General features: G+C 38.8%; 1 protein-coding gene across 3 annotated transcripts in view; it reads left to right on the top strand.

The window, feature by feature from the left end:
• The window catches only part of THSD7B (thrombospondin type 1 domain containing 7B), a 284858-nt gene that overhangs the window by 77058 nt on the left and 181312 nt on the right, over positions 1-26488 (top strand). For all 3 annotated transcript variants that reach the window (XM_057401826.1, XM_057401823.1, XM_057401824.1), the window contains 3 exons: positions 57-226; positions 13773-13928; positions 15603-15800. In XM_057401826.1, coding sequence (XP_057257809.1) covers positions 57-226; positions 13773-13928; positions 15603-15800 — 524 coding nt within the window. The remainder of the gene's footprint in view (positions 1-56; positions 227-13772; positions 13929-15602; positions 15801-26488) is intronic.

Raw genomic sequence — 26488 nt, 5'->3', positions numbered from 1 at the left:
CCCTCACCCACAGCTTTTCAAAAACTCGTTTTACCTGCTCTCTTTTATTTCCTAAGATTTGCATGGAGGACTTCGGAATGGAAAGCTTGCCAAGTGTCTCTCCTGCTTGACCAGCAGGACCCTCGCCACCACAAGCACGTAGGCCTTTGTGGAGGTGGCATACAAACCCGGGAAGTCTACTGTGTCCAAATCACCATGGAACTTGGGATGCACCGACTGAAGGAAGGTACATACGTGTAGTCATTCCGAAATGTTTGGCCCAAGTAGATTTGAGTAAAGTGAATAGGGCAAAGAAAAAAAAAGTAGATAACTTGCAGTCATTAGTAGGTTTCAGCTGGCTGATGCTAAGCATTGTATCCATGCTTACATTGTGAAGTGTTACTGACCATCAGAGGGAGCAGGAGCATGTGTTCCTCAGGGTCCCGAGGAACTGCCAGGAGCTACAATCTTACGGGGTGAATTGCTGCCAGTTCTGTAGGTTACTTGTGAAGGGAGGGTTTCAAAGAATGAAAAAGCTAATTTTTGCTTCGAGTTGAGTTTTCTTCCTCTCTCATACATCAGGTAGCCCAGCCCCTTGATAGCTGAATACATTCATCTGTGGTTTTAGTCCTGGTTTAGAGTATAAAAAAGGGTGTCACTGCATTCCGGATATGGCTTTAGCCTCTGCTTCAGACTGGTACACAATCTTTCTTGTGATCTGAAGGGGAAAGCAAAAATAATATTGTCACAACTTCTGAGCAGACAGATGGTTTTTGGACTCTAGAAGTGAGTTATATTTCTTTTAGAAGAATAATGAGTAGATACAGATGCATGATGAATAATTCATCTTAGACTGTTTTATTTACTCTGTGTGGTGCTCTTGCAGAATATGTTTTTGAGCAGAGATGTAAGATAATAAGAACACAATATCATATCTTAGATTTATTTACTTACAAAGGCAAAAGCAAATGTTTCCTGGACACCCAGTGTGTACTAGCATCCCCCCCAGACTCTGAGATTATAGAAAGCCAGGGCCGTTTTAATCTCTACTCAATCCATGCATAGTTGCTGCTTCACCTCTCCCAAACATCTGGCACTACCTTGCTCTCCCAATACAAACCCTATTGTTGTTTTGCACAAGTGTGCGATGTACATAACTTTCAAAGTAAGAAAAATGCTGTTTATGAGAAGTGTGTAACGTTTCTTGACTGTCTTCATCCTTCTAACCGCTTTTGTGTTCCTGCAGCCAGCACACGGCAAGTGGGTACGCAGCAAACTTCAACTGACTTTGTTCACATTTCTTTATTCTTTTTCAGTATTGTGGGTTACTCAAGAAGATTAGAGGAGTGCATCTTGAAACTCTTGCAGCAACATAATTTGTAACAGAATCGGTGCTCTATATCCAGTGTGTGATCACCTGCAAGTTTTTTCCTTATTTAAAGTTCAGTTCAATGTAAAGATTGCAAACTGTCCCCTCAGTGAAAAGGAAACACTGGGATAACTCTTCCTTGTTTTTTACAGTTCTAACCCTTTCTTTAAAAAAAAAATAATTCATAAAAGCGACTGAAAAAAAACAAAATATGCAGAGCAATTGTACAAGGTAAACATTATTACTGCCATTGCAAGACAGTAGTGCAGATTTGCAGTAGTCCTGACAAAGTGAGAACCATATTTACTGCCAACATAGTTGCATGCAAATAGAAAGAGGGCCTTCCCAGTTATCCCTTCCTATCCAGTAATATTCAGTGTGTCTCACTTGCTAGCTGATCTATTTTTGTTCTTTGAATAAATAAGGAATGACATCTTTTCAGGCCTTTTTTCCTGGCAATTTGAACTGATAGAATACTTCTATTCATCACTAATACTATCTATTCATCATCTTATATTTTATTGTATCATTTTTTCAGTGATGGAGGAAGACGAAGAAGTGAATCCTATATCTAAGCCAATTTAGAGTCTAATTGCTACCATCAGAAGTATAGTAATTTTTCTTTCTTCACCCCTTGAGTGTCCTTAAAGGGATCATTCAGGATCAAACAAGCGAGTCTAATAGGTTATTACAGTCCATCACAGTTGTTACTCTTTTGATTACTTCCAATGAGAATTTGGACCTAGGCCCAATAATATATGTGAAAGAAATGTGTCCTGTGGTCTCTCCAGCAGCATTCTTGGATAAAGTATGTTGAATCCTAGTTGGAGACAGGTACCATCTGTGATTTATTTATACATATTGCTCAAAGCTCTTTTATCCCCCAAGGATATCTCTCTCATTTTTCATTTGCTTAGTCTTCCCATCTACTTTCTCATTTATTAAAATGGGTATATTTAGAAAGGGAGACCCTGTTTTCTTGTGTCCCTATATATAGAAGGTTAAGTCTGCTGAAAGCTTTCTACATTTTGATTATAAAATTCCAACTTGCAGATATTGGAAATAGGAAACTTATATTCAGGTATTACTTTCAGAAATGCATTGATAAGATTTTATATCTTTCTCTCCCAAGAGGTGACCTAACTAAGAAATACCTGTCTTGATCCAATTGAAGTTATATATTGTTTTAGGCCTTGAAGAGGAAGTCCATATTTTTAAGATGGGTGATGAGTATTTGGGGACAGAAGGTCTTCCAACGTTTGAAGTCCTTTGTAATATTCTTGCATTCTGGGACACTTGAATCTAGACAAAGCTGGCAGGGACACTTGGTAAATGTGTAAAGTGTTTTGTCATTCAGGTACCTGTAGGTAAGCCGATGTATAGGCACTTAAGAGACTGTGCTATTTTTAATGTTGGCTATTCAGTTGAAGGAATCTACATCTCTACTCAGTTGTGAGGCTTTTGTTAATTTAGACTGAACTTTATCATAATTGGCTTTAAGCAGAACCATGTGTTTTTAAAGAATCTAATTGAATTTTAACATATTAAAATTTATAATTTATAATTTTCACACAAAGATGGTCTTCTAATACTTAAAGTTTATGATTATTTTTTTGATATCCAGAGCTGGAAGCAGCAAAGCTACATGTTTGAAATGATGCTGCATTTAAGGAGGAGACAAATTTTGCACAAAAAGTAGCATAGAAAATGCAAGTGAGCTACCTATGTACAGCTCCAGTCTGCCCTTTCTGTCATTCATCTCTGCATACTCCCTGATCACTGGGCCTGAACATTCTGTGTCTGGAGCAAACTGTAGGCGTAGTGGTGGATACCCTTATTCATACCTCTTTTTTAATGTAAATCTCTTCAGTGTTATGGAAGGTGTTTTCAATAAAGCAGAAATGCAGATCCTCAACTTATTTTCAAAGCCAGGCACGGCTAAGTGAACACATGTTTTATTCTCTTTTCTGAATTGATACAACATTTTTGTGACTGTTGATTTTATAAAATGTTATCTGGAATGTGTTCTCCCATGATACATTTTCCCACAATAAATTTTAATTAATCTGGGCGAGCATCACTTACTAACAATCCCCAGTGTACCAACAAAAAAGACCTTTGGTAAAAGTATGGAAGGATATTATGCAATGATCACTTTATGAAATTTCTCTCCTTGTTTGGCAATACAACTCTTCTCTCAATCACATAAAGTCCAATAATATGGGAATTAAAATTCCTCTTAGAGCCTGGGAATGGTGTCTGAATTTATATTCAAACAATTAATGAACATACGAGATTCCTACATTTACTCTTCTGCCTCAGGATTTTTTTACTTCCTTTCTTGAAGGCCAGGGAGCATCCTTTTGATTTCTAATTAAATTTTGCTTTTTGGATTTGTCCATAGACTGTAACCCTTAATCAGTTGTCTGGGGGTGGCATCCTTTATAAAATTCTCCAGAAGCATCTCCTCTCTTCTCTGAACTAGTTACCTGCTGTCCCTAGTGACTGGGATTGCACGTCTCTCCATATTTTCTGTGGTTTTCTAAGTAGGGATCTGCCTGTCCTGTCATTCTTTCATAAAGTTTGTGCCTTATATATCTTGACATTTTTTCTTTTTTATTTATTTGAATGAGATCCAATTTACCTCTCACTTTCAGAGTCTTCTTAAAATGTTTTTGGGAGCCTGTCTGCTTAAGTTTTAATTACAGGACTGAAAAGACTTTTATGAAATGTTTTTCTTCCTTGAATCCCCTTTATTGTTTACCCAGCATAGTAAAATCGGCTAATAAAATGTATCTGTTATTACCAACTCACAAGCAAATCATTGCAGTTTCCTATCTTCTTAATACTTTTTATTTTCCATCTGAAAATCCACATTAAATTCTCATACCTGTACAGGGTTCTAAAGTCTTTTTACACTTTTTTGGCTTAATAAGTGTCTCCATCATATTTGTCTCCATATATTTATTTTTATTTTATCTTGAATTTCAGTGGAAGGTATGTGAGGTAGTTGTGCCTTCATTATTCTCAGATACCTTTTAGTGTTACCCTGCAAAACTACTTCTTACGGAAGTCTTTATTACTTTTATAGCCCTCTTTCCTTTGAGAGATACTCAGCCCTCACCTGTTAGTAGATATATTTTCTTGACTTATTTCACTGCAGTTCAACCATTTTTGATTTATTTTTAGCATGCAGTTCCACCTGGGTCATCTTGCATTGTATTTTTTTTTATAAACTTGTGTGTTACCAGCTGTAGCAGCAAGAACAAACTCCTTTAGTCTGTTTACAATTCAAGATCTAGTAAATACTCAAGTGCCTTTTCAGGTCTAATGGTTGCTTTCTGATCCATCCCTGTGTGTATTTCCCTATGTATTTTTGTCTTACAAGCCACTTTACTGACAGAATCCCCAAATGGTCTGAAAGTGTTGCCTGCACTTTAATCTAAGCCCTACTTATACAAGTCTCAAAATGATAATTTAATGGCCTTTATCCTTTCTTGTTTTCCACAAAATGTTGAGCTTTCTCTCTACTTCAGTTAGGCAAAACTGTTTAATCCTTTCTTATCTGATGAGTGAACTTTTTAGACTATTCTTAATTCCCATATGGGAGATGTTTTGGCAATGTATTTTATTTTCCAGAAATTAATGTCTCTTTGGAGTTACACGAAGATGAATTTGAGGTCTCCTTTATTTATATGTTGTATTATTCTGTATTTATTCTCATTCTTTTCTTTCTGCCCTTTTGTCTTTTCTAGCTCTAAAATATGTGGGTTTGCCTCTTTGCTCTGTATGTTCTGTTTCCTAATGAGGGTGCCACATTTTTTTCCCCCTGCAAGTTCTTTGTTCTGCTGTGAATCATGATCTTCCAATGTACGTCTTTTGGGGGATTACTGTTTCAAATTGGTACATAAGGCATCTGTTCAATAAACTCTTCATTGGCATTTGAACATGCCACCACCCTTTGGGTGCTATCTGTCTTGTCTGACTTTTCAGAAACAGTAAGTTGCTTGTGCAGGTTGTTATCATTTATGGCTGTTACCATCCCACATATTTATTGGGAAAAGATGCGTTGATTAGAGATAAGCTACAGATAGGAGTTGGGATATGCGCTGTTGGAGTGAATATGAACCCTGTGTGGAGTATGAACACTAGATTAAATGCACACTTTTTTTTTGTTTGGGTGTGGTTTGGTTTTTTTTGGGGTTTTGTTTTGTTTTCAAATTTATGCTGGTGAAGCTGCAGGAATTACAAGATTGATTTACTCACTGGAAATTAGAGTTTAGGAACTTTGATGTTTAAATCCTGTTGTCCTTGTCTGGTTTATAAAATTGAAAAGGAATAGGTTAGAATATCTTAACAATGAGAAAACTTTGCAAGGACCATAGAGAGATAACTGATGGTCAGCAGTGGTGTGAAAAAAACCTCTGTTCAGCTGGCTTGTGGTGCAGCAGTAGAAGCATCCAGCCTGGGGCTTAGTTGTCCTGAATCACACAAACCCGCATTCTCAGGTGGAAGACTCCCCTCTAAGGATCTCTCTCATCCCAAACTAGTTATTTATCATTGGGATGACCGAGCTGCTTTGAGAAAATGAGAAATACACCTCTGAAGTGTAAAATATATTCAGGCAAGTCTGCATCAGATTTATATTTCTGTGATGCAGAGTTATTGATCTGTAAGCTCACCAAATGCTGAGCAGAATTTACGAGATAAAACTCATATAATGGAAAAATAAATATGTAACAGCTGGCTTCTTCAGGGGAAACCCTTTAGAAGCAAGAGAGGAAATGATTTTATTCAGTTTGTTGCAGTGCTTGAGAGTATTGTTTAAATGTGTATTTCAAAAATTGTAGTTTGAATCCATTAGGGGAAAAACCCAAACATTTTCCCTAATGTCTTTTAGAGGTGTAATATTTTCAGTTCTTTCATGTCTAGAAACTAATTAAAGTAAAATGAAGAGAATAATGTATAAAAGACTTTGACAGTGAAAGAAGTGTGCCTTCTAAAAGGTGCCTTATAAATAATATGCCTTTTTTTGTCAACAAGCTATTTGATATGACCATGAAATATTTATCCCTTTATGAATACTTTGATTTATATGACTGGCTTTGGTATGCAGCAAATAATATGCTGCCCAGTCAGTTCATATGAGATAATAAGTTTTGACTTAGGGTTTTATCTTTGAAACCTAAGATTTTAATTTCATTTGTATTTTTGTCATGATTTCCTGCCACCTGAACTGGATTAATTTTATTTAGAATGGTAGTGGTTTGCTGTAAGTAATTTTGTCCTGCTGTTGTTACTGGGACGGGGAGCTATGTTGTGTTCAAACACTATTGTTGAGTCATATGAAAAAATAAGGGGATTGGTATGTACGAGGCTATGCCACAGACTAAGACAGTGGGGAGGGGTAATGAAGCCAATGGTGGCTGTGCTTGTCCTGGAACAGGAAACATTTGAGATAAATCAATCTTGTGAATTTGGGTCAACTCTTCATGGAGCAGTCCTGCTGATTTCAGGATCTGAGCTGGCATGGCTATGCCATGAGTGGACTAGCTTAATGTGTCACTATCTTAAGCTTTGGGCCACCTTTACCACGTCCCAGTATCATAGAAGCATTCATAGTGGTGCTTTTCTTGTTGTACCAGGACTGCTGCAGTGATGTGTCCTTCACAGAACAGATTTCTGCTCATGGGTGCTCCTTCCTGTTGAACGAATGCTAAACTTAGTGATGGGCAAAGTTCACCCACTTATGAGTCTTTCGTGAAGTAGATCACCACTTCTGGGTTTTCTTCCCTGTGTTCACTGTGGCTTCTGTCACCCCACCAGGTCTGTCCCAGTGGTTTTCAGCGTCTAATGGCATTTTCTGAATAATAGCTATCAAGGCTCAAACATCCTGGAGAATTCCTTTTTCATTCCTGTCGTTTCCTTCACTAGCACCTCAGCATCCCAATTGTTTCTACTGTTTTTCCTGGACACTCTTGATGACTTTTCTCCTCTGCTTTGCTCAGCCATGTGACCACTGGTGTGAAGCCCCATCTTCACTCTGAATTTTGCCAGATCTGCAGTTTCTGTTTATAATCTCTACAAATTCTGCTGTAGCAAAACAACACAGTATTCCAGTTGGGATCAGGATCCCATTGTGCAGCAGAGGGTATGGACACAGGGAAACTTTTAATACTATGGAGTGCTAATAGTCTGTGTCACTTTAATAAAATTGCGAGGATCTTTATTGTTCTGAAATACATTAAACTGTTGTTGCTCTTGGCAATCTGCTATTAACCCTCTTTCATGCTGTGATTAGCTTTCTATTCATACTTTGTTTCTTGTCTATTAGATAGATTTAATTGAAAATAGGACTTTAACTTTGTGCCTTGTGGCTTCAAAAAGAATTGATTCTTCTTAAAGGCATGAAGGAACCCTTTCCATCAGGCATGGGGTGCATCGGGCTTTTTGGTGGAGGGGTGCACTAGACTAGGGTTGGCACCATTTCCAGGCTAGTTAAGTTACCTTCACTACTTCTCCTTTGTCTAATGTTTTGGTTTTGCTATAAAAACTAGGCTTTCATGTTAGAGAAACTACTTACAAGTGTTTTGCTGGGTTAATCCCTATTACATTTTACACATGTAGGTTTTTTAATAACATGACTCATTCCTCTGTGATTTTCTCAAGTAATTTCCCCTTGTGTTGATCCGAGTGTCTTTGGTTCATGAGTCCTGGCAAAGGCAGTAGGAACTTTCACAAAGATATGCCATCTCTTTCTTGTACCCTGGCAATCATTAATTTGGCTTAGTCCTGCCAAAGATAAGGTAAGCATCTGGATTTAATGCTTTGAGAATTGAGTATTAGCTAAAATATGGCTGTATCAGTATATAAGAGACAGTCCTGGTATTCTTTGAGTGTATCCCAGATACGTTAGTGGTATTTGGAAATGCCTCATTTAGGTGTTAATGTCAAAAATACTTGTTTTTTCATTGGAAGAGGGAACTAAAGTTAAGGTCTGGGAAAAAAATGAGTTATTTATCTACTGAGGAATTGAAAACCGACATTTGAAAGGAATCACTGCAACCAAAATATCATCCTATGTATTTCTCCCTGTGTCTGGTCATCATTGCTTTTTAACACAGTGTTGGTATGTATGCCTGCAAGTATATGTGCATATGAGTATATTCACAGATAATTTATTTATTGTATTAAAATTACATTATGGAAATAATCCTATCAGAGCTGATTTTGTCTTCCACTCTTCCTCCAAATCACTGCCTGAGTAAAAATATATAGGGAAACAAGATACTTTAGAACCCAATTTATTATATCCTGCTGGTAGCAATAACCTGAAAATAACAGCAAATAGTAAAATTCAAACTCGAGGCAGACACTGGTGCTGGGAGCAGCTGTAGTCACATTTATAAAGGATAGATTCAATATAACAGCTATAGAAATGTGCAATGTTTCAGAGGCTCCCAGATTAGTGCTTGATTGCTTTTTCAAGTTTGTTCTATAGATTGGGAAGAACACAGGATTTTAAAAGGTATGAACAAGCGTAATAAATAAGCTGCTACTTCAGTCAGAAATATTGCCTCCCTCTCGCACCCTTTAATTCCCCGGCTTCTGCCTTTCCCCTTCACCCTAAAAGTGGCCAATGTTTTTCAAAGGTAAATAATTATGCAAAAGGCAGTGTGTGAAAATTCTGGCATTTAAAAGGTTCACAGGAAAAAAAACACCTAATAGTAAAAAAAAAATAATAATTTATTACAATATGAAAGAACAGCGCTAGAAAATCACATCAAGCTATTAAATAAAATAGATGGAAATCAGGGTTGTCGATCAAATGGCTGAAGAAGAGATGAAATTCCTTTATCTAGGACCCCACTGGTCCATCCAGTCACTCTGGCTGTCATGCCAGAGTGACTCTTCATACTTCCTGGTTTTGGAAAGGATGCTATTGTAGATGCATTTATCAATGCAGCTTGTTTCTTTTTGTACTTATCTTATTCCTGAAGACTTTCACTGGAAGATTGTAGAGTGAGTATAAGCTGGCACCCTCAATGACATGATTTAGTGGTGGTCTTGGCAGTCCTGCGGTAATGGTTGGACATGAGAGGAAGGTGGTTGATAGGGATTTCCTCCAGAATAGGAAGGAGTCTTTCATAGAATCACAGAATCATAGAATAGTTTAGGTTGGAAAGGACCTTAAGATCATCAAGTTCCAACCCCCCTGCTGTGGGCAGGGACACCTTAGGCTAAATCATATCACCCAAGGCCTCGTCCAACCTGCTCTTGAACACTGCCAGGGATGGAGCATTCACAACTTCCCTGGGCAACCCATTCCAGTGCCTCACCACCCTTACAGGAAAGAATTTCCTTCTTATATCCAATCTAAACTTACCCTGTTTAAGTTTTAACCCGTTACCCCTTGTCCTATCACTACAGTCTCTAATAATGAGTCCCTCCCCAGCATCCCTATAGGCCCCCTTCAGAGACGGGAAGGCTGCTATGAGGTCTCCAAGCAGCCTTCTCTTCTCCAGGCTGAACAGCCCCAACTTCCTCAGCCTGTCTTCATATGGGAGGTGCTCCAGTCCCCTGATCATCCTCGTGGCCCTTCTCTGGATTTGTTCCAACAGTTCCATGTCCTTTTTATGTTGAGGACACCAGAACTGCACACAATACTCCATGTGAGGTCTCACAAGAGCAGAGTAGAGGGGCAGGATCACCTCCTTCGACCTGCTGGTCACACTCCTTTTGATGCAGCCCAGGATACGGTTGGCTTTCTGGGCTGCAAGTGCACACTGCCAGCTCATGTTCATTTTCTCATCAACCAACACCCCCAAGTCCTTCTCCACAGGGCTGCTCTGAATCTCTTCTCTGCCCAACCTGTAGCTGTGCCTGGGATTGCTCTGACACAGCTGTAGGAGCTTTCACTTGTCATGGTTAAACTTCATGAGGTTGGCATCAGCCCACCTCACAAGTGAGTCAAAGTCCCTCTGGATGGCATTCCTTCCCTCCAGCGTATCAACCAAACCACACAGCTTGGTGTCATCGGCCAACTTGCTGAGGGCGCACTCAATCCCACTCTCCATGTCAGCGACGAAGATGTTGAACAAGACCGGTCCCAACACCGATCCCTGAGGGACACCACTCGTTACTGGTCTCCAGCCAGACACTGAGCCATTGACCAACTCTTTGTGTGCAGCCATCCAGCCAGTTCTTTATCCACCGAGTGGTCCATCCATCAAATTGATGTCTCTCCAATTTAGAGACAAGGATGTTGTGTGGGACAGTGTCGAATGCTTTACACAAGTCCAGGTAGATGACATCAACTGTTCTACCCCTGTCCATCAGTTCTGTAGCCCCATCATAGAAGGCCACCAAATTGGTCAGGCAGGATTTCCCCTTAGTGAAGCCATGCTGGCTGTCACCAAGCACCATGTTGTTTTTCATGTGCCTTAGCATGCCTTCCAGGAGAATCTGCTCCAAGATTTTGCCAGGCACAGAGGTGAGACTGACTGCTCTGTAATTTCCTGGGTTATCCATTTTCCCCTTCTTGAACATGGGGGTTATATTTCCCTTTTTCCAGTCATCGGGAACTTCACCTGACTGCCATGATTTCTCAAATATGATGGCCAGCGGCTTCGCAACTTCATTTGCCAGCTCCTTCAGGACCCGCGGATGGATCTCATCAGGACCCATGGACTTATGCACGTTCAGATTTTTAAGATGGTCTCGAACCAGTTCCTCTCCTACAGTGGGCACAAGGTCTTCATTCTCACAGTCCCTGCATCTGCCTTCCAAGACCTGGGTGGTGGGGTCAGAGCCTTTGCCAGTGAAGACTGAGGCAAAGAAGTCATTCAGAACCTCAGCCTTCTCCAAATCCTGTGTAGCCAGTTCTCCTGAGAGCTTCCTGAGGGGGCCTACATTCTCCCTAGTCTGTTTTTTATTTGCTATGTACTTGTAGAATCCCTTCCTGTTATCTTTAATACCTCTAGCTAAGTTTAATTCTAACTGGGCTTTAGCTTTCCTAACCTTGTCCGTAGCTTCCCAGACAACATCCCTGTATTCTTCCCAGGCCACCTGTCTTTGCTTCCACTTATTATAAGCCTCTTTTTTTCATTTGAATTTTCCTCAGGAGCTCCTTATCCATCCAAGGAGGTCTCCTGGCCCTCCTGCTGCACTTCCTTCTGGTTGGGATGCAACACTCCTGAGCTTGTAGCAGGTGATCCTTGAATATCAACCAACAGTCTTGGGCCCCTCTGCCTTCTGGGGCTGTATCCCATGGAACCTTCCACAGCAGGTTCCTGAAGAGGCCAAAGTCTGCTCTTTTGAAATCCAGGGCAGTGCACGCTCTTCTCACTGTCCTGAGGATCTCAAATTCGAGCACCTCATGATCGCTGCATCCAAGGCTGCTCTGGAGAGTCACATTTCCAACAAGCCCTTCCCTGTTGGTGAGCACGAGGTCAAGCATGAGTCAGGGATGGCTGGTAGGCTCAGCCTACCAGTAAAAATCTGCCCCTTTACTTTTTTGTAATGATTTTTTCTTCTTTTTCTTTTATCCAAAATCAGTTTTAAATATCCTCGGCACCACTGGTTGTAGCTTGTTAGTTTTTGAGGAGAACCAGCCTGCTTTATCTAGTAGCTTCCATGTTTAAATAGTTAAATTATAATATAGAAACAATATAAAAATCACTGAGGAGGGAACAGCTATTGCTAGCAATGACACCCTGAGTTAAAGCAGAGTAGGACTGGACTTTATTCCTTGGGTAGACCATCTGTCCTCTATTTCCTTTAATTTTTTCAAGTGAACTTCATAAAAATGGTACAGTTTTTGTAAAACTTGATGCTGAAAGGTAGGTTAAGTCATGCATGAGACCTCTTGGTAAAATAAATACTCTTATCGTTAAAACTCTAACGTTAATCTCATTCTGTCACTTCACTTGCAAGGTCTCTAGAAAAGGTCTGTTTATGTTAACATTCAGGTGAATTTATGTCACCTCATTGTAATGTCTAAATGGACATGTCAAAGACCTTACAGTGTCACAGAAAACATTCAGAAAATAGTCATTTTTACTAACATATCTTTCAGTTTAGAATTAAATCACTTATGTTGTTTAATCCTGTTGTTCTGATGAGCTGGAATAATAACCAAAGATATTGGTCTGAAGTCTCAGCTTCAGTATGTGCCATTCAAAATTTATTGGGATTTTGAGCACTGAAGTCTTGTGTTTAAAAAAAAAACAAACGACTTGTGTTTTTCGTCAAACTGCCCATTTTAAAGAAAATCGTAAAATATCAGAAAAATTAAAGATTCCACTTTATTATTTTCATAAATTCTTTTCAAGTCAATTCCATGCATGGAAGCAAAGAAAAATAGACGTTAAACATAAAAATGAGGATAAAGCAAAATCAGTAGCTATAAAAATTAATGAAGTCTCTGTAAGAGATGGCAGAGTAAACTCAAACAGGCTTTTGCCTTTTGACAGACTGCTTTGATATTGCTTTATCTAAAGAGACAGCCAAATTCAGCCCATAGTGTAATTAAAATGCAGTATTATATAATGACTTAGAAGACAGATTTAAGAGTCTTTCTCCTTCTTTTCGTTCTTCCCGCTGCCCCTCATAAAAAGGCCGGAGAAGTTAATTGAAACTTAAAGTTAGTTGAAATCTCTTATGATAAAGGAAAATACAAAGGGAATTAGCTTTCGAAAGTTATTGTCAGTATCAACTAAACTGGTACTCGGCAGAGTTTGGGGTTAGTTCATCTCTTGGATGAAGAGGTTTGGAGAGTCATGCATGCCTTGGGTGTAGGCAGCTCAAGTACATGTTAAGATGCTTTATGTATATGTCTGTGTAGAAGAAAGAGAGCTCTGCTCAGTTTTATTCAATTTATTTCAATTTTATTGAAAGTAGATGGAGAAAAATTCAAAGGTTTAGACCATGCATCTGTAATGCAGAGGTGGCAGTGCCCCTTGTGGGGATGAACATGGGTAGATTCCCCTGTGCTCAGGTTTGTATTATCTGCCTCTGCCTGGCTCCCAGTTGCAGTGTGAGCTTTTTTGGATTTCCTTCTCATGTGTCTTTCTCTTTAGTATGATATAAAGAGGTCTCCTTGATCGTAGGTGCTTGGGGATTAGATTCTAATTTGTTGAAGCAGCATTGTTGAAAATCAACAATGAATTTAGTTTTAAAGCACTGTTTACCATTAAGCTTAGTTTTAGTTGTCCTGCTGAATATGGATGATTTAGATAAAACTTCAAGTGCCTTTCTGAACACAGGATTAACTTTTTGCTCTAGGAGGTAAGACCCTAAGAAAGCACTGGAGTTTGATGTATTCTGGAAACCTAAGGCCAGCAGTAGAGTCTGGAGCTCCATGCGTTGGTCAGGGCAAAGCTACAGCCCTGCTTTTCTTTTTTCCTTTCTTTTTTTCTCTCAGTTACTAGACCAGTTGATGGGAAGCTATGTCTAGGACCTGCTCCCTCTGCCTCCCAGCTGTGTAACCTGCCGTGCCCATCTGAATGTGTGGTATCTGTTTGGTCGGTGTGGGGCCCCTGCCTTCACGAGAACTGCCAGGACCACCACAGAGGAAGAGGTAATGGCTACTCTTAAATACTGCTTTTGCAGTGTTTGGGGATCTAAAGCAGGTAATGGAATATTTTAAGATTGCAGAAGCAGTTGTGTCAAATTTTACATAGGAGGCTAAATGTGTTTTTTTTTTTAAGTTAATCTAACCATAGGATGAAGCTCGTTGATGTGATGTACATTCAGGAATGGAATATGACCTTTGAAAGCTTTTTGCAGTTATTTTTGGGAGGAGAAAAGGAAAAAAAAAAAAAAAGAATAAGATAAGATTTTCAGCCTGATTCAGATCCTTTTGTCCTGCACTGAACTTGTAGAAAAAGAGGATTTCCTGGGATAACAGCTGCAGACCTCCGCAGTGCCAGGCTGTCCATCTCTGATCCCACTCGGAAGTCCAGCTGCATGCCTGGATTCAAGGGCAATGCTTGGGTGGTGTTTATCCCACAACCCTATCATCCTGGAGTTAAGGTGACGCAAGAGATTGTTCTCATTGGTCTGGGTTTGTTTTAAATTCCTGGAAGAAGAGTATGCAAATATAATTGAACTCCCTTGGATCCTAATTGACTAGCTTAAATGTTTGTTGCTGCAACACTTTGAAATTCATTGCAAAGCCTTTCCTAAGGGTCTGAGTTGAAAAGGTGACTGTTGGAGTTCATGTCAGGGAATGAATACTATTGTTTGAAAAATACACTTATCTGAAAATAGCATAAGTTTTCAAAATGATTTGAGCTGGTCAGAATTTTTCAAATTAAAAATGAAATAGTAAAATAATAGTGGTTTAATATAAAGGTTTCATTTTTAAATTATTGTGAATGATTTCATTTTACTGATTTGCAAATGGTGGAAGTTTGGTCTGTTGTATTCTCTGGAATGTTTTATTTTCTGTTTTCATTTCTGTTTCACAGCCAAGAGATTTCCGTGTGGCCTCCACTAATGCTGTGTATTTGCCCCTTGTCTGAGACTGTTGTAAGAAAGACCAACATGTATTTTTTTGATGTCTTTCTTAGAATTCTGTCATTTACATAACAAAACATGCTGAAAGATACTGGCACATTAGTTCTGCGTTTTATATAGCAACATGACTTTCAGTTTTATTCAGAAGGAGGTAGTTTATGTAATCAATTCTTTCATTATTTCTGTAACCTTTTCCTTCCACTTTACATTTGAATCTTCCAATTTAATAAGATGTCATTTCAAAGAGGTCTGATATGCATTATGTATCAAAAATCCTTACACCTTCATAAAGCAGAATATTAATTTCTTAGTAAACTGCTCTGCTCCATCTCAAAACAAGTCTTTTCATTAGTGGTTTCCCAGGCAGAATATAGATGTCCTTTATATCTTCAATTCCTGTAACTGTTTCTCTCTTCTTATCTTAATGTTATTAGATTAATATATGCATCATTGGCAAATTCCTATATTTGGACAAGTATATTTCTATCTAATGTTGATGAAAGGGAAAAAGAAATATGAAAAATGTGGTTTGTTGGAATCCTTTACACGCTCGTAAATTTTGCATACATATACAGCCAAGTGTTGTCCTAATCAGTTCAGTTTTTAAGCGTTGTACCCTGGTTTTTCTTTATATTCCCCAGTTCCAGATGACCTAGATAGTCCTCTTGTAACTAGATTATTGGTATAAATAATTTTTTTGCTTCTCGAGTTAGTTTGGTTTCTATTTTTCCAGGCTTTAGAATGAGACAAAGGCAAGTGATCGTGGATCCAGTAGACACCCTGGCAGACTGTCCGCATTTAATTGAATCTATTCCTTGTGAAGACCCAGTGTGTTATGAGTGGGTTGTTTCAGAAGGAATATGTGTGACTGACCATGGAAAATGTGGACCTGGAAAACGCATCCTGAAAGCTGTATGCAAGAACAAGAAAGGTATGCAATGGTATTGTCTTAACAGCCCCATATGTTTTGTGCCCCCTTCTAAAATGGCATTTTCGTGCACAGCAATTGTGATTATTACAATAGCTCCTTACTGAATTTTTATGAAACTTTCAGGTTTTGATGCCCCTAGCATTTCCTCTATGCTGTTTTTTAGCGTATGGTCTGCATATTTATATCTTAGAATAACCCGTTTACAATTATGAGAAAGAATGCTCAATTGTGCTGCCAAAATTTATACAAGAATTAGATGTAAATGAAATGATAGTACTAAATAATAGTTTACTTGGCAGCAGTTTGAGACCTACAGTGTGTTCAGTTTACAAATTGTTAATGAATAAGTACCTTTTTATATGATGTTTACAAAGAACTAGCAAGAGCTTATTTCTTGTGCATGGTTTGAACCTCAGCCAAAAGTTTCATTTCTTGATAAGGTCAGTGTTGTCAGATCTTTAGATTCAATTACATGGAGCACAATTTTTCAGTCCTTAGTCATGGTGAGACAGCTATCATCTCAAAAGCGGCAAAATTGTGGAACTGTAGAGCCTGATATTATGTTGGAAATGGAGAATTCTTCTTTTATATGGTTCTGAGACCGCTCACAGGAAACAATTTCAGTTGATAACCAGAGGGGTTAATTGGCAAATGGCTAAAAAAAAGGGTGACGCTTCTGAGGCATTAGAATCTGACAGAATGAAATGATGGCTGCTTTGTCTGAAGATCACAGATTCTCCTGAAATACTTTTAAGTATATGTGGTTTTCTTGTAAGTTTGTGACAATGGGAAAGAAAGAAAAAAAAATCTGTAACTGTTATAAAATGACATAGTCAGAATATAAGGAAGAGCCAAGAGATGTCTCTGAATGTTGTCTGAGTGGTTCTTCTCGTGTGTAATCGTAACTGTAGGTCCATTCCTGCAGCAATGTTTGCAGATGCAGTCTTGTATTGCTAAGGAGCACCATGTACTTCACACTGTTAAAACTGTGCCAACATCCATTTTTGTGCAGCAACGTGAGACTCGGAAGGAAAGCATAAAACATGGCAGATGCTCATTGATCTCTGATCAAACTGTTCTCTGTGTCTATGATCCTTAAGAAGCCGTACCTCTGAAATGTCCCTTCTTCACTTAGTTGTTCAACAAGCGATTGGAAGTCTCATAGTACTCTTTTCATTTCAATTACCTGTGCATGTTTTAGTTACAAAAACAATAAAGTTGTGACATTCTTCCAACCCCACCAGCCCAAGGTAAACATTTTCACTGGATGTGTTCATCACCCAGTTCTAGCTGAGGTTTAACAAGGAACTATCTAGATCACTAGGCAGATTAGAAGCACTGGCTAGAACTACTTTTAAGCTTTCCTGAATTTTTGATCCACCAGGATAAAAAAAATTGGGGGGAAAAAAGATTTGTTTCTTCTTCTGTCAATCCAGTAACACTAGTTACTTTGTTTATAACCTTTGTTTCTTCTCTGATGTTCTCTTAGACAGATTCTAATTGCAGTAAGTGGTCTATTTTGTTAGATATAAAAGCTGGAGTAAGCTGCAGAGTTGCATAAAGTGTTTTACCTGGAATAGTTGGTTACTTGGTAGTGGGAAGCCAGTAGGGAGTTGTGTGAAACTGAGAGACATATCAATTACAGGTAAATAGCATAAGGCCTATGCTAATGCTTAGCATTATACAGAAGTTAAAAATTCTGTGCAAGTAACTGGCCTGCTGAAAGCATTTAGAACAGCTGCATTATGGGCTGGTATTTTCATTTACTTAAGCATCATTTGTAGAATTCAGCTTTGTATCCTAAAATCCTGTCATTTATGCAGTCATTTTGTCTTCTGTGCCTGGCATTTTTGTTCAGTATTCCCACTGAATGCCTAAAGGGATTAAAAAATAGAACATTTTTTTTGACTCTGCTAAATGACAAAATCCAATGTATCATCATCCTAACAACAGTTTATTTGGGCCTGGAGTATGTTGATTAGGGTACTTTGGGTCTTATGTGTATCCTTGTCTGTAAGCTGTCTTCATATAATGCTAGACTTTTTGGCATGATGCTCTCCTCTTCTTGTTTCAGTGTGCTAGTTCACTGCTCTTTAGAAGTGAGAAATAGCTGATATATCAGTCCTTTTTGTGTCAGCCATGCTACAGAAGAGCTTGGCATCATGGCTTCTTGCCCTTGCCCATCTTCTCCTCTCCCTTTACCCACAGCATGGCCGAACCTGTGTCCTTTGCTAGACATGTTCTGCTGTATAATGCAGTTGCATACTGCTTTCCATGGCTTAGAGACCTGAGGCCTTTTGTCATGAGGAGATGCAGTTTTTGCTTGACAAAACTGAGCTCTAATTACATTGACTGCAGTTGAAGGGAACTGGCCGGGTTTCGTAGTCCTCTTTCCTATGGCAGACAACTTTGCTGCTGTCAGCAGAGCCTGTGGGATCCCATTGGCCTAAACTTCTCTCCAGCAAAGTATAGCTTGGAGGTTCATCTTTGTCTCTTGTATGTGTTGATAGATAGTGAGTGAGGTTAACAAGGCATTAGCCTTTCTCTGTCCCACTCTTGGTCACCCCAGTGTCTTTTTCCCATGTCACATCTCTTGCATGCTTGTGATGCCAGCCTGGGTCATGAGAGAGGATTGGGAGGAACCTGCCTGGGAGGTGAGCAGGGAGCAGTGGCTAACATATTTCTCTAACAGAAACCTCAACTTCAGAGCCCCTTTTAGTGTTCTTTCTTTCCGTTTTAAGAAGCCATCCTTTATGGTGAGAAGATTTTGTGGTACTGACCCAAGTAACAAACTGCCACTGGCCTGAGCTGGAGCTTGAACAACTCGGGAGCAAGTCGCGCATGGGTCTTACTCTGGTTTGCAGGGTTTCTCTGAAGATTTCTCTGTCAAAGCAGTTTCTCTTTGTAAGGGCTTATATGAATTTCAGTGATGTTACATTCTTACTTCCACTTGGCCTAGAGGTACAAAAATGAAGTTTTGTTTCTTAAATAAGTTACTCTAGGGGGTCCATAATGAAAGGGCTGTCACAGAGCACATACGACATACCACACGTTTTCATTGGGAGGCTGGAATCTGTGATTTGCAGTAGTTAGCATAGATGAGGAGGAATGAGAAGACCATAATCATCTCATAACTTTGTCACTGTTAGGTGTCTCTGTTCCCACCTAGTTGCATCTCTAATCTCTGTTAATAAGTTGTTAAATATGTATATTATGCTTGCTAGAAACTCGAGTTCAACTCTTCTGTAGCATCAGAAGACAGTAGTGTAATAAATCAAATGAAATTAAATAATGTATAGAAATGAAATAAAGTAATGCATAATATGGGAAAAGACCTATATTGCATGCTTCTTACAAGCAAAATTTTATCAGCAAACTGTTATTTATTTAGTTAGTGAAGGACAATGGATACTTCTGAGGAAGCCTGGGAAGACAAAAGAATAGTACAGGAAAATGGATGATGCTAGTTACAAGTGGATCGTGTAAGTGTATCATTGGGTACCTGGATCTATAATTTAGATCAAAGAATTTATTTGCAAACTCTTTTTTATGTTCACACATAACCCAAGGATTATTTGTGTTTTTTGTCAGTCTTTGTTTTAGGTTGTTCAACAAAGAATTGCATAATCTCTTGTTTGTAATGTATTCTTGATCAGGCGGTTGCACGTATTTGACATTTGAATTTATGCAGTCTTGATCAGAACAGACAAACATTACTATGTATTGACCAGATGAAAATAACTCTCTAAAAACTCTCCAGTTTACTTGGTCTCCTTAAATGATGCTGCTCAGTAGATACAAAACCACAAACACAGTCAAACCTTTTTAATTTTAAAATGCAATTGGACAGTAGCCCAAATGTATTGGGTTTCATTTTTTTGAGAACAATGACTAAAATAATCTTTTTAGTGCTCTGCTGCTTCTTCCTTTGTGATAGATACAAGCACTTTGAGTATGGTGTGACAAAGGGAATTCAATGTTGTAGTAGTGTGCAGAAAACTGCAGATAACATTAGACAGCAAGACTTGGCTCAGGGTGCAGCAGGTAAAAGTTCAGTCCAAACAGGAGCTGGTGTGCCTTCATAGGTAGTTTCCCAGTCTTTTGATTTAGATGCTAGGAAATACAACTGTATCTAACTTATAAATCGTGTTGAGTTTTATCTGATGGAGGAATTTGGGAACCCTTTTAATTGTTATATTCCATATCTGTTTTAGGCTGTATTAATAATAGAAAAATAGATTGAAACAAGACAAATGTTGAACTAAATTACAGTATTTAAAAATGCACATTATGGTCATGTAGCTTGTGAACACAACAGTTCTTTTAATGAGGAGTACAACCTGAGAACATACATAAGAAGGAACTACAGTAAATTCATATAATAAATTCATGCAATAACAAGTATGACTCATAAAGTGACAATTCATTTTTCTACCCTTTTAGAACTGTTTCTGACAGTATATAAACTAAATCTCACCTATTAGCAGTACTCTTGAACAGATGCAAAATGTTATTATTCAGAATCGTACCCGCAAGTTGTCAGTCTAGTTTGTTGTAATTTCCATGTCATCAGCTATTAATTTGCTTCTGCTCATTCTGATTCCTACCAGAAGAACTATTAATAACAAGAATGATTTTTCTGTCATAGTGAACAGCATAGTGTCTAAATAATCAAAAATAAGAAATAGTTTATACCCAAAGGCTTCATTGTTTTAATCAGAAATTATCAAGTTGGCTATGAGGTTTAATGCAAAGGTTTTATGATTTTGCTGGGTTCCGGCTGTTTTCTACTTAACCAGCCCAACTACAGCTCAAAAGCTGGTAAGTATTTGCCCTTCTAAACTGTCAGTCTGGGGATCAGGTTTTCTTAATTTTGTGGGGATGTCTTCCTTTCAGCGTACAGGATTTGGAACAGTGCTTAATAATCTCTTGGTTCCTTATTCATACATAGTTCACACAGTGGTAGGGAAATGGAGGTACCAAATTCAGAGGAGCAGAGTCCAGAGGTTCCAGAAGAGCACTGCTTTCTATCTTTGATTCTATGATTCTATCTTCTCCTGTAGCACTCAAATGACTGTACCTGGGACCTGTCACAAGCCACCTTCTTCAGCAGCTTCTGCCTCACTTAGATGTTCCCAGGTACTTTGGAGGTTTCTGTTCACCTTTCCCTGCCATATATGAGGAAAATATCTAGCAAATCCTGGGACTTGCACCTGTAAGGGTTAAACCACTCTGCTAAGACAATCTTCCTAGATGGTACCTTAGAAATGAAACATGCTGCAATCCTACTGTCTTAGCTGTGATGGTGGCAAGATGTTTTCTTTTAAGTATTCTCAGTGGAATAAGTGGCTGGCTTCAATCTGCAAGAGTTACCTGAGTTGGGGGCAGCACCCATTGCCTGAGCCTGGGCTTATTGAGCCTCACTGATGCTGGACATGGGGCTGCATGAGCAGCAGCAAAGAGCAGTCAGGACCATAAATGATTGTGGAGTAAAAAATCGGTTACCCTCATTTCACCTTTATTCTAGTATTACTGCTGCTGTTCTGGCAGTACTGATGAGAGTCAATTCAGCAGAACAGTTTTGTTTTAGATTTCTGTGCGATCTCTGGTTCTAGGCAGTCGGTATCCAGAATGTAGCACTTTCCAAGAAGATGAGAGGTTTTTTTGCTTATAAGTGTTAATAAGTTCACTGAAAGAGTACGTTTTGGTTGAAATACATCTACTTCTAAATTTCTATTCTGTTTGACAGTTTTATTTGTAAAATTGGAGAACAGTGTTTCAGAGTAAAAATGTTTCAGCATTTTTAGATTAAATGATTAATATTTGCTTTATTTGGTAAATGAACTAGTCCAAGTCTTAAACAAAATTAAAAGAATATTTTTAAAAGAGGTTGTTAATATACAAGCAAATATTCCTTTTAGATTAAACCGGCATTTTGCCTTATTGTGAAATTACTTTTTTCCTCAGTCATTCCCAGTCTCTCTTTAGTCTATTTAAAACAGTTATAGAGGTTTATTTTTCTTTCCCTTGGTTCGGTGCTCAAACAGAAATCCATTATTCACATGGCTCTATTGACAGAGCAGACACAGAAATCGTGTTGGAATTAAGCGAAGAGTAAAGGGAAGTAATGTAATCAAATCAGTGTTATTTTAAGATCCAATATTATGTTCTTCCGGAGTTTGACAGGGAAGCTCTTCACTTACGGAAGCTGAAGACGCTTTGGGGGTAGAGTATCAATAATGGTGTGCTCTGTTACCTGTGTGTGCTTCCAATTCAACACCGGCATGTCCTGTTCTCCCTAAGAATGGTGGTCTGCAGAGGCAGCTTGCCATGCGTGCTTTGTTTGGCTCACAGCATCATGAGAAGCAGGAGCATCTTCAACAGCTTGCTTGAATCCTCCGAAAGGAAGAGGTTGCGAGTTGAGGTGGTGTCTAGTTTTATTCCCAGTTGAAGGCATGAAGCTAGCACCTTTCTGAGATCTTCTATTTTAACATAAATCTCAGCAAAGCTGAGTTCTTACCTGAGTAGAATTCTTGGTTTATCGTCTTTTAATGGATTAATAATATAGAATGAATTTGCAGAGTCTGTTTCATTTCTCAGAGAAAAGATTTACTGTGTTCAATTTATTGAAAGTAACTTTTAAATAAATTCTTTGTGACGTATTGGAATAAGATCTTAAATCTCCATTGATGTGTTGTATTCAGTGACACAACACTGTGTCTAATGGTATACCTAGATTTTGTTTCTTCTGTAAGAGTCGCATAAGTGTAGATTGGTATCGTTCTTTTAGAAACTAAAACTTTTGGAAAGTGTAAGAAGCAGTTTTGTTTGTAAAATTAAAAAGACTTGTTTTGAAGTTGAAGTGGAAATGCACCTGTCTTTAATCTGATCTTCATACCTGGAGTAACAAAAATCAGTTTTTCTTCAGTGATGTTTTTTCTCAGATCTGCCTGTAGCGGAGCATACCCATGAGGGCTTTGACTTACTGAGAGGGATGGGTGGAGAGTGTGCTTCTAGTAATACACAGTGAACGAGAGAATGATATATAGCTTAAAGTTAAATAGCTCAGTTGATAGATAAAGAACTGTTTTGTCTTGGCTTTTTAAATCATTGAGGTTCAAAAAGACAGATTTATATACCGCTTCAATCAAATCTTGTGTGCTGTCAGCATTAACAGGACAGTGAGAGTTTTGTCTTGGGGGTGTGATTAATACATAAATGTTACGGACTGTTCATGTAAATGCAAACTGGAAGTGAGAAAACTTTAAACCAGCGAGATTTTGAATTCCTTTGTAGGAATGGTAAAATCATCCAGTTGCTCGACACACTTGCACATGTAATCAATAAAATTAAACAGATACCATCTCTTCTAAGCATGCAGGTTCAATTACTGTTGTGGGGCTCAGCCTTCTGTATCATATCACTCATTCCTCCTCTTAGTTCATGAGTGTATTCCACCATACCCCATTTTTGAAGCTGTTAATCCCAAACGGGTGTGTTTTCCTGCCTGTTAGAAACACAAATCCTAGAAGGCAATATGCAGAGCCTTTTAGCAGTCAGATAGGACCCATACGTCTCATCTTCTCATTTTGCAGCATGGTTGAAGGAGCATATTGCAGTGTAGTAGCAAGGCTGAGGAGTATCAGGAGTGTTTCAGGAATCCTGAAGAATGGTGTGTGGTTTGTTCTATGGATTTTTATTTTTTTTTTGTAGTCATAAAGATTGATGTTCTCTTTGAGCAGGCTGGCTGTTTACGAGCCAGGTGGGGTGGATGTGGTTACCTCAATAAAGCCTTACAGCAGCTGGTACCATGCCAAATATTTGATATCTCCTACTGGAAACGTTTAAAAAGACACAATGCAGATTGTGACCTGCTTTAGGACTGGTGTACTGACAATTTGAGGGCAGACACCATCATGACTTCAAGAGAATTTACTCTCTCTGTGTCCTCTGCTGCTAAGATAAGCTTTAGGTTAATTTTAGGATAAGCTGCTGAAAAATAAGAGCTTTATTTGCTTTGTCACACTTTAACAGTTTTCTTCATTCAAGATCATAGCAAACATATGGCCCACAAGCCAAGCAAGATAGTCACATGAAAGTCTAAATTCTTGTACAGTTACTACAATTCTTGTAGTAGCTACATTTGTGTAAATATCTATGCCTTAGAGTCAGGCATATTGTGCTAAAATACATAATATATATATATATTATAAAATATGTAATGCTGGAAAGCTGGAAGGTTGTGGGTTTGAATCTAAAGGATACACTCAAACATATTTTGATTAATTTTCTTTATCCTTGAATGCAGGTATGTTGCATGATTTCCAGCTGAACTGTGGCTGTGCTTTTTCAAATGCTGGTGGTGTGATTTGTGTCAGTTATCCAGGAGGCAGCTATCACTGGCATCCAGTGGTGATGTTAGCTCTTGTGTAGCTGGCAGACAGAGATACCAGTGGAGTTGATTAGGGATATAGCCAGCTTTCATCCTTTCTGTGCTTGTCAATGTAAGGTATTACAGCTACCTGTGAAAATATTTTTTCTGGGCCAGCTAAGCATGAGCTTGTGGTCAGTACCAAATGCCCTCAAATGAATTTCTATGCACAATTCTTTTCAGTATCTAGTGCTCCTTTTTGATACCTAATGTCTCAAAAAGATGTTTTTTCAGGACTTCAGAACAGTGTTAAAATAGTGAGGGCAAAGGCCATTCCTTCCCTATGGCTGTTTCTGCAGCGAAGATACGAATTTTCAAAGATCCAGCTCCCACTTGCACTAGCGAGAGGGAGCAGCAGGTTCTGGTTCTTTTTTTTCTTAATGAACCTGAGCTTCAAACACCTGCAGATTTGGAACAAAGGTTCAAAGTAGCCCTTTCAGAAAGGCGAATTACAACATTAAGAAAAATACAAACATCAGTTATTATGGCAAGATCTGTACTGCCCTTTATGTTTTAAATGTTATGGAATAAGTTTGACTTAAGTTGATCCAAATTTGCGATAAAGGTTACCTAAAGAGCATGGCACGTGTGTATGACCCACAGGTCTGTTACATTGGTGCAAGAGGTTTGAAGAAGCAGTAGAGAAGGATTAATATTTGTATACTAGGGCAATGCAAATTTGCAAATTCAAATATATACTTTTAACCTATTGTCCTGGGTTCAGCAGTAGCAGTCATGTTTTTTTTCCTTTGTGTTAACTGGTGCAGTGCTGTGTTTTGACTTCTAGTTTGAGAACAGTGTTGGTGAAGCCGATGTTTTCGGTTGTTGCTAAGTGATGTTTACCCTGACCAAGGACGCTGTGAGGCTCATGCTCTGCCAGGGAGGAGGGGAAGCTGTGAGGAAGCAGAGACGAGGCGCCTGATCCGGGCTAGCCGGGGAGGTATTCCATACCACAGCACTTCATGCCCGGGGTGGGGGGTAACTGGGAGTTACCCGGAAGGACAGGGGCTTCCGGGTGGAACTCGTTTCTTGGCCGGTGGTATCGTATTCTCTTCCCTTGTTATTTTCCCTTATCATTGTTTTAGCTGATAGTAGCGGTGGTGATTTGTTGCTGGACTGTTCTTGTCTCAACCCGTAGGAGTTGCACTCTCTTGATCCTCCTCCCCGTTCCTCCGGGAGCGGGGAAGGGGAGAGCCCCGGTGCGGGGGGGGAGACGGACACGGACCTCGATTGTTGTCAGCTCGGCACCACTCACTGGAAGTGAGTGAACGAGTTACCTGACTGGGTTTAAACCACGACACCTATTTATTTAGAAACTGGTTTTTAGGATATTTTTATCCAGTTTGATGTTTTCTACTCTTTCAATTATGAGTGAAATAAGGGTCCTTTATTGTATTTTGTAACTGTGAAAGTATTTGTATTCAGTTTTTTAAGTCTAGAAAACAAATCTTAATATAGATTTATTTGGTTTTGCCCCTCACAGTATGTTGTAGACAAAAGTCTTGGATTGTGTCTATAAGAAACGGGAAAAGTATCTGTAAAGTGCTAAGAGCAATTCCTGTTTTCTCAGTGAAATGAAGCATGCAGCATAAAATACCTGTTAGGCTGTTTCTTTAAACTAAGTGTATCTTCACATGTATGTTGAGTTCATATTCTTTTTAAAGGGCTATTGTACTTCTTAGGGAATGCTGATTCAAAAAAAAGGGATAAGTGAGCAAAATAGGATCCTTGAAATGTGTTGGAAAGGTAGGTAGAAGAAGTTCTAAAATTAATTTATGTGGATAGAAGAGGAAGAAGGGTAAAAGGATTGATTTGAAAAATACTGTGCCCAAAGAAGTGAGAAATGTTCCATCCCTGGCAGTGTTCAAGGCCAGGTTGGATGGAGTTTTCAGTGATGTGGTCTAGTGTGAGGTGTCCCTGCCCATGGTAGGGGGGTTGGAACTAAATGATTTTAAGGTCCTTTCCAACCCTCTCTATTCTGTGATTCTGTGATTAAAGACATGATCCTGGATCTGTGACCCAAAAGTGGCTGAAGTGACCAGGAGGACCAGGTGGAAGCTGTCACAGTGAGGGTTAATCTATTATATAAGGGTTCTGTTTCTTGGAATTAAATGGATTCCAAAAGTGATTAAGGACTTCACTGCTTTTCTACTTGTGAAGGTAGTGTTTAAGATACCTAGGTCCTTTCCACACTACTTGTATATGATCTAGTAACGTATTTATTAAGTTTCTCAAATGTAAAGCACTGGGCACACGC

This window comes from Pezoporus wallicus, unplaced genomic scaffold (genome assembly GCF_028554395.1).
Source record: "Pezoporus wallicus isolate ANWC-B61680 ecotype Strahan unplaced genomic scaffold, APGP_CSIRO_Pwel_v1 contig_865, whole genome shotgun sequence".
Lineage (NCBI taxonomy): Eukaryota > Metazoa > Chordata > Aves > Psittaciformes > Psittacidae > Pezoporus > Pezoporus wallicus.
Note: the sequence above shows the minus strand (reverse complement) of the source record. Positions and strands in the feature narration are given on the sequence as shown.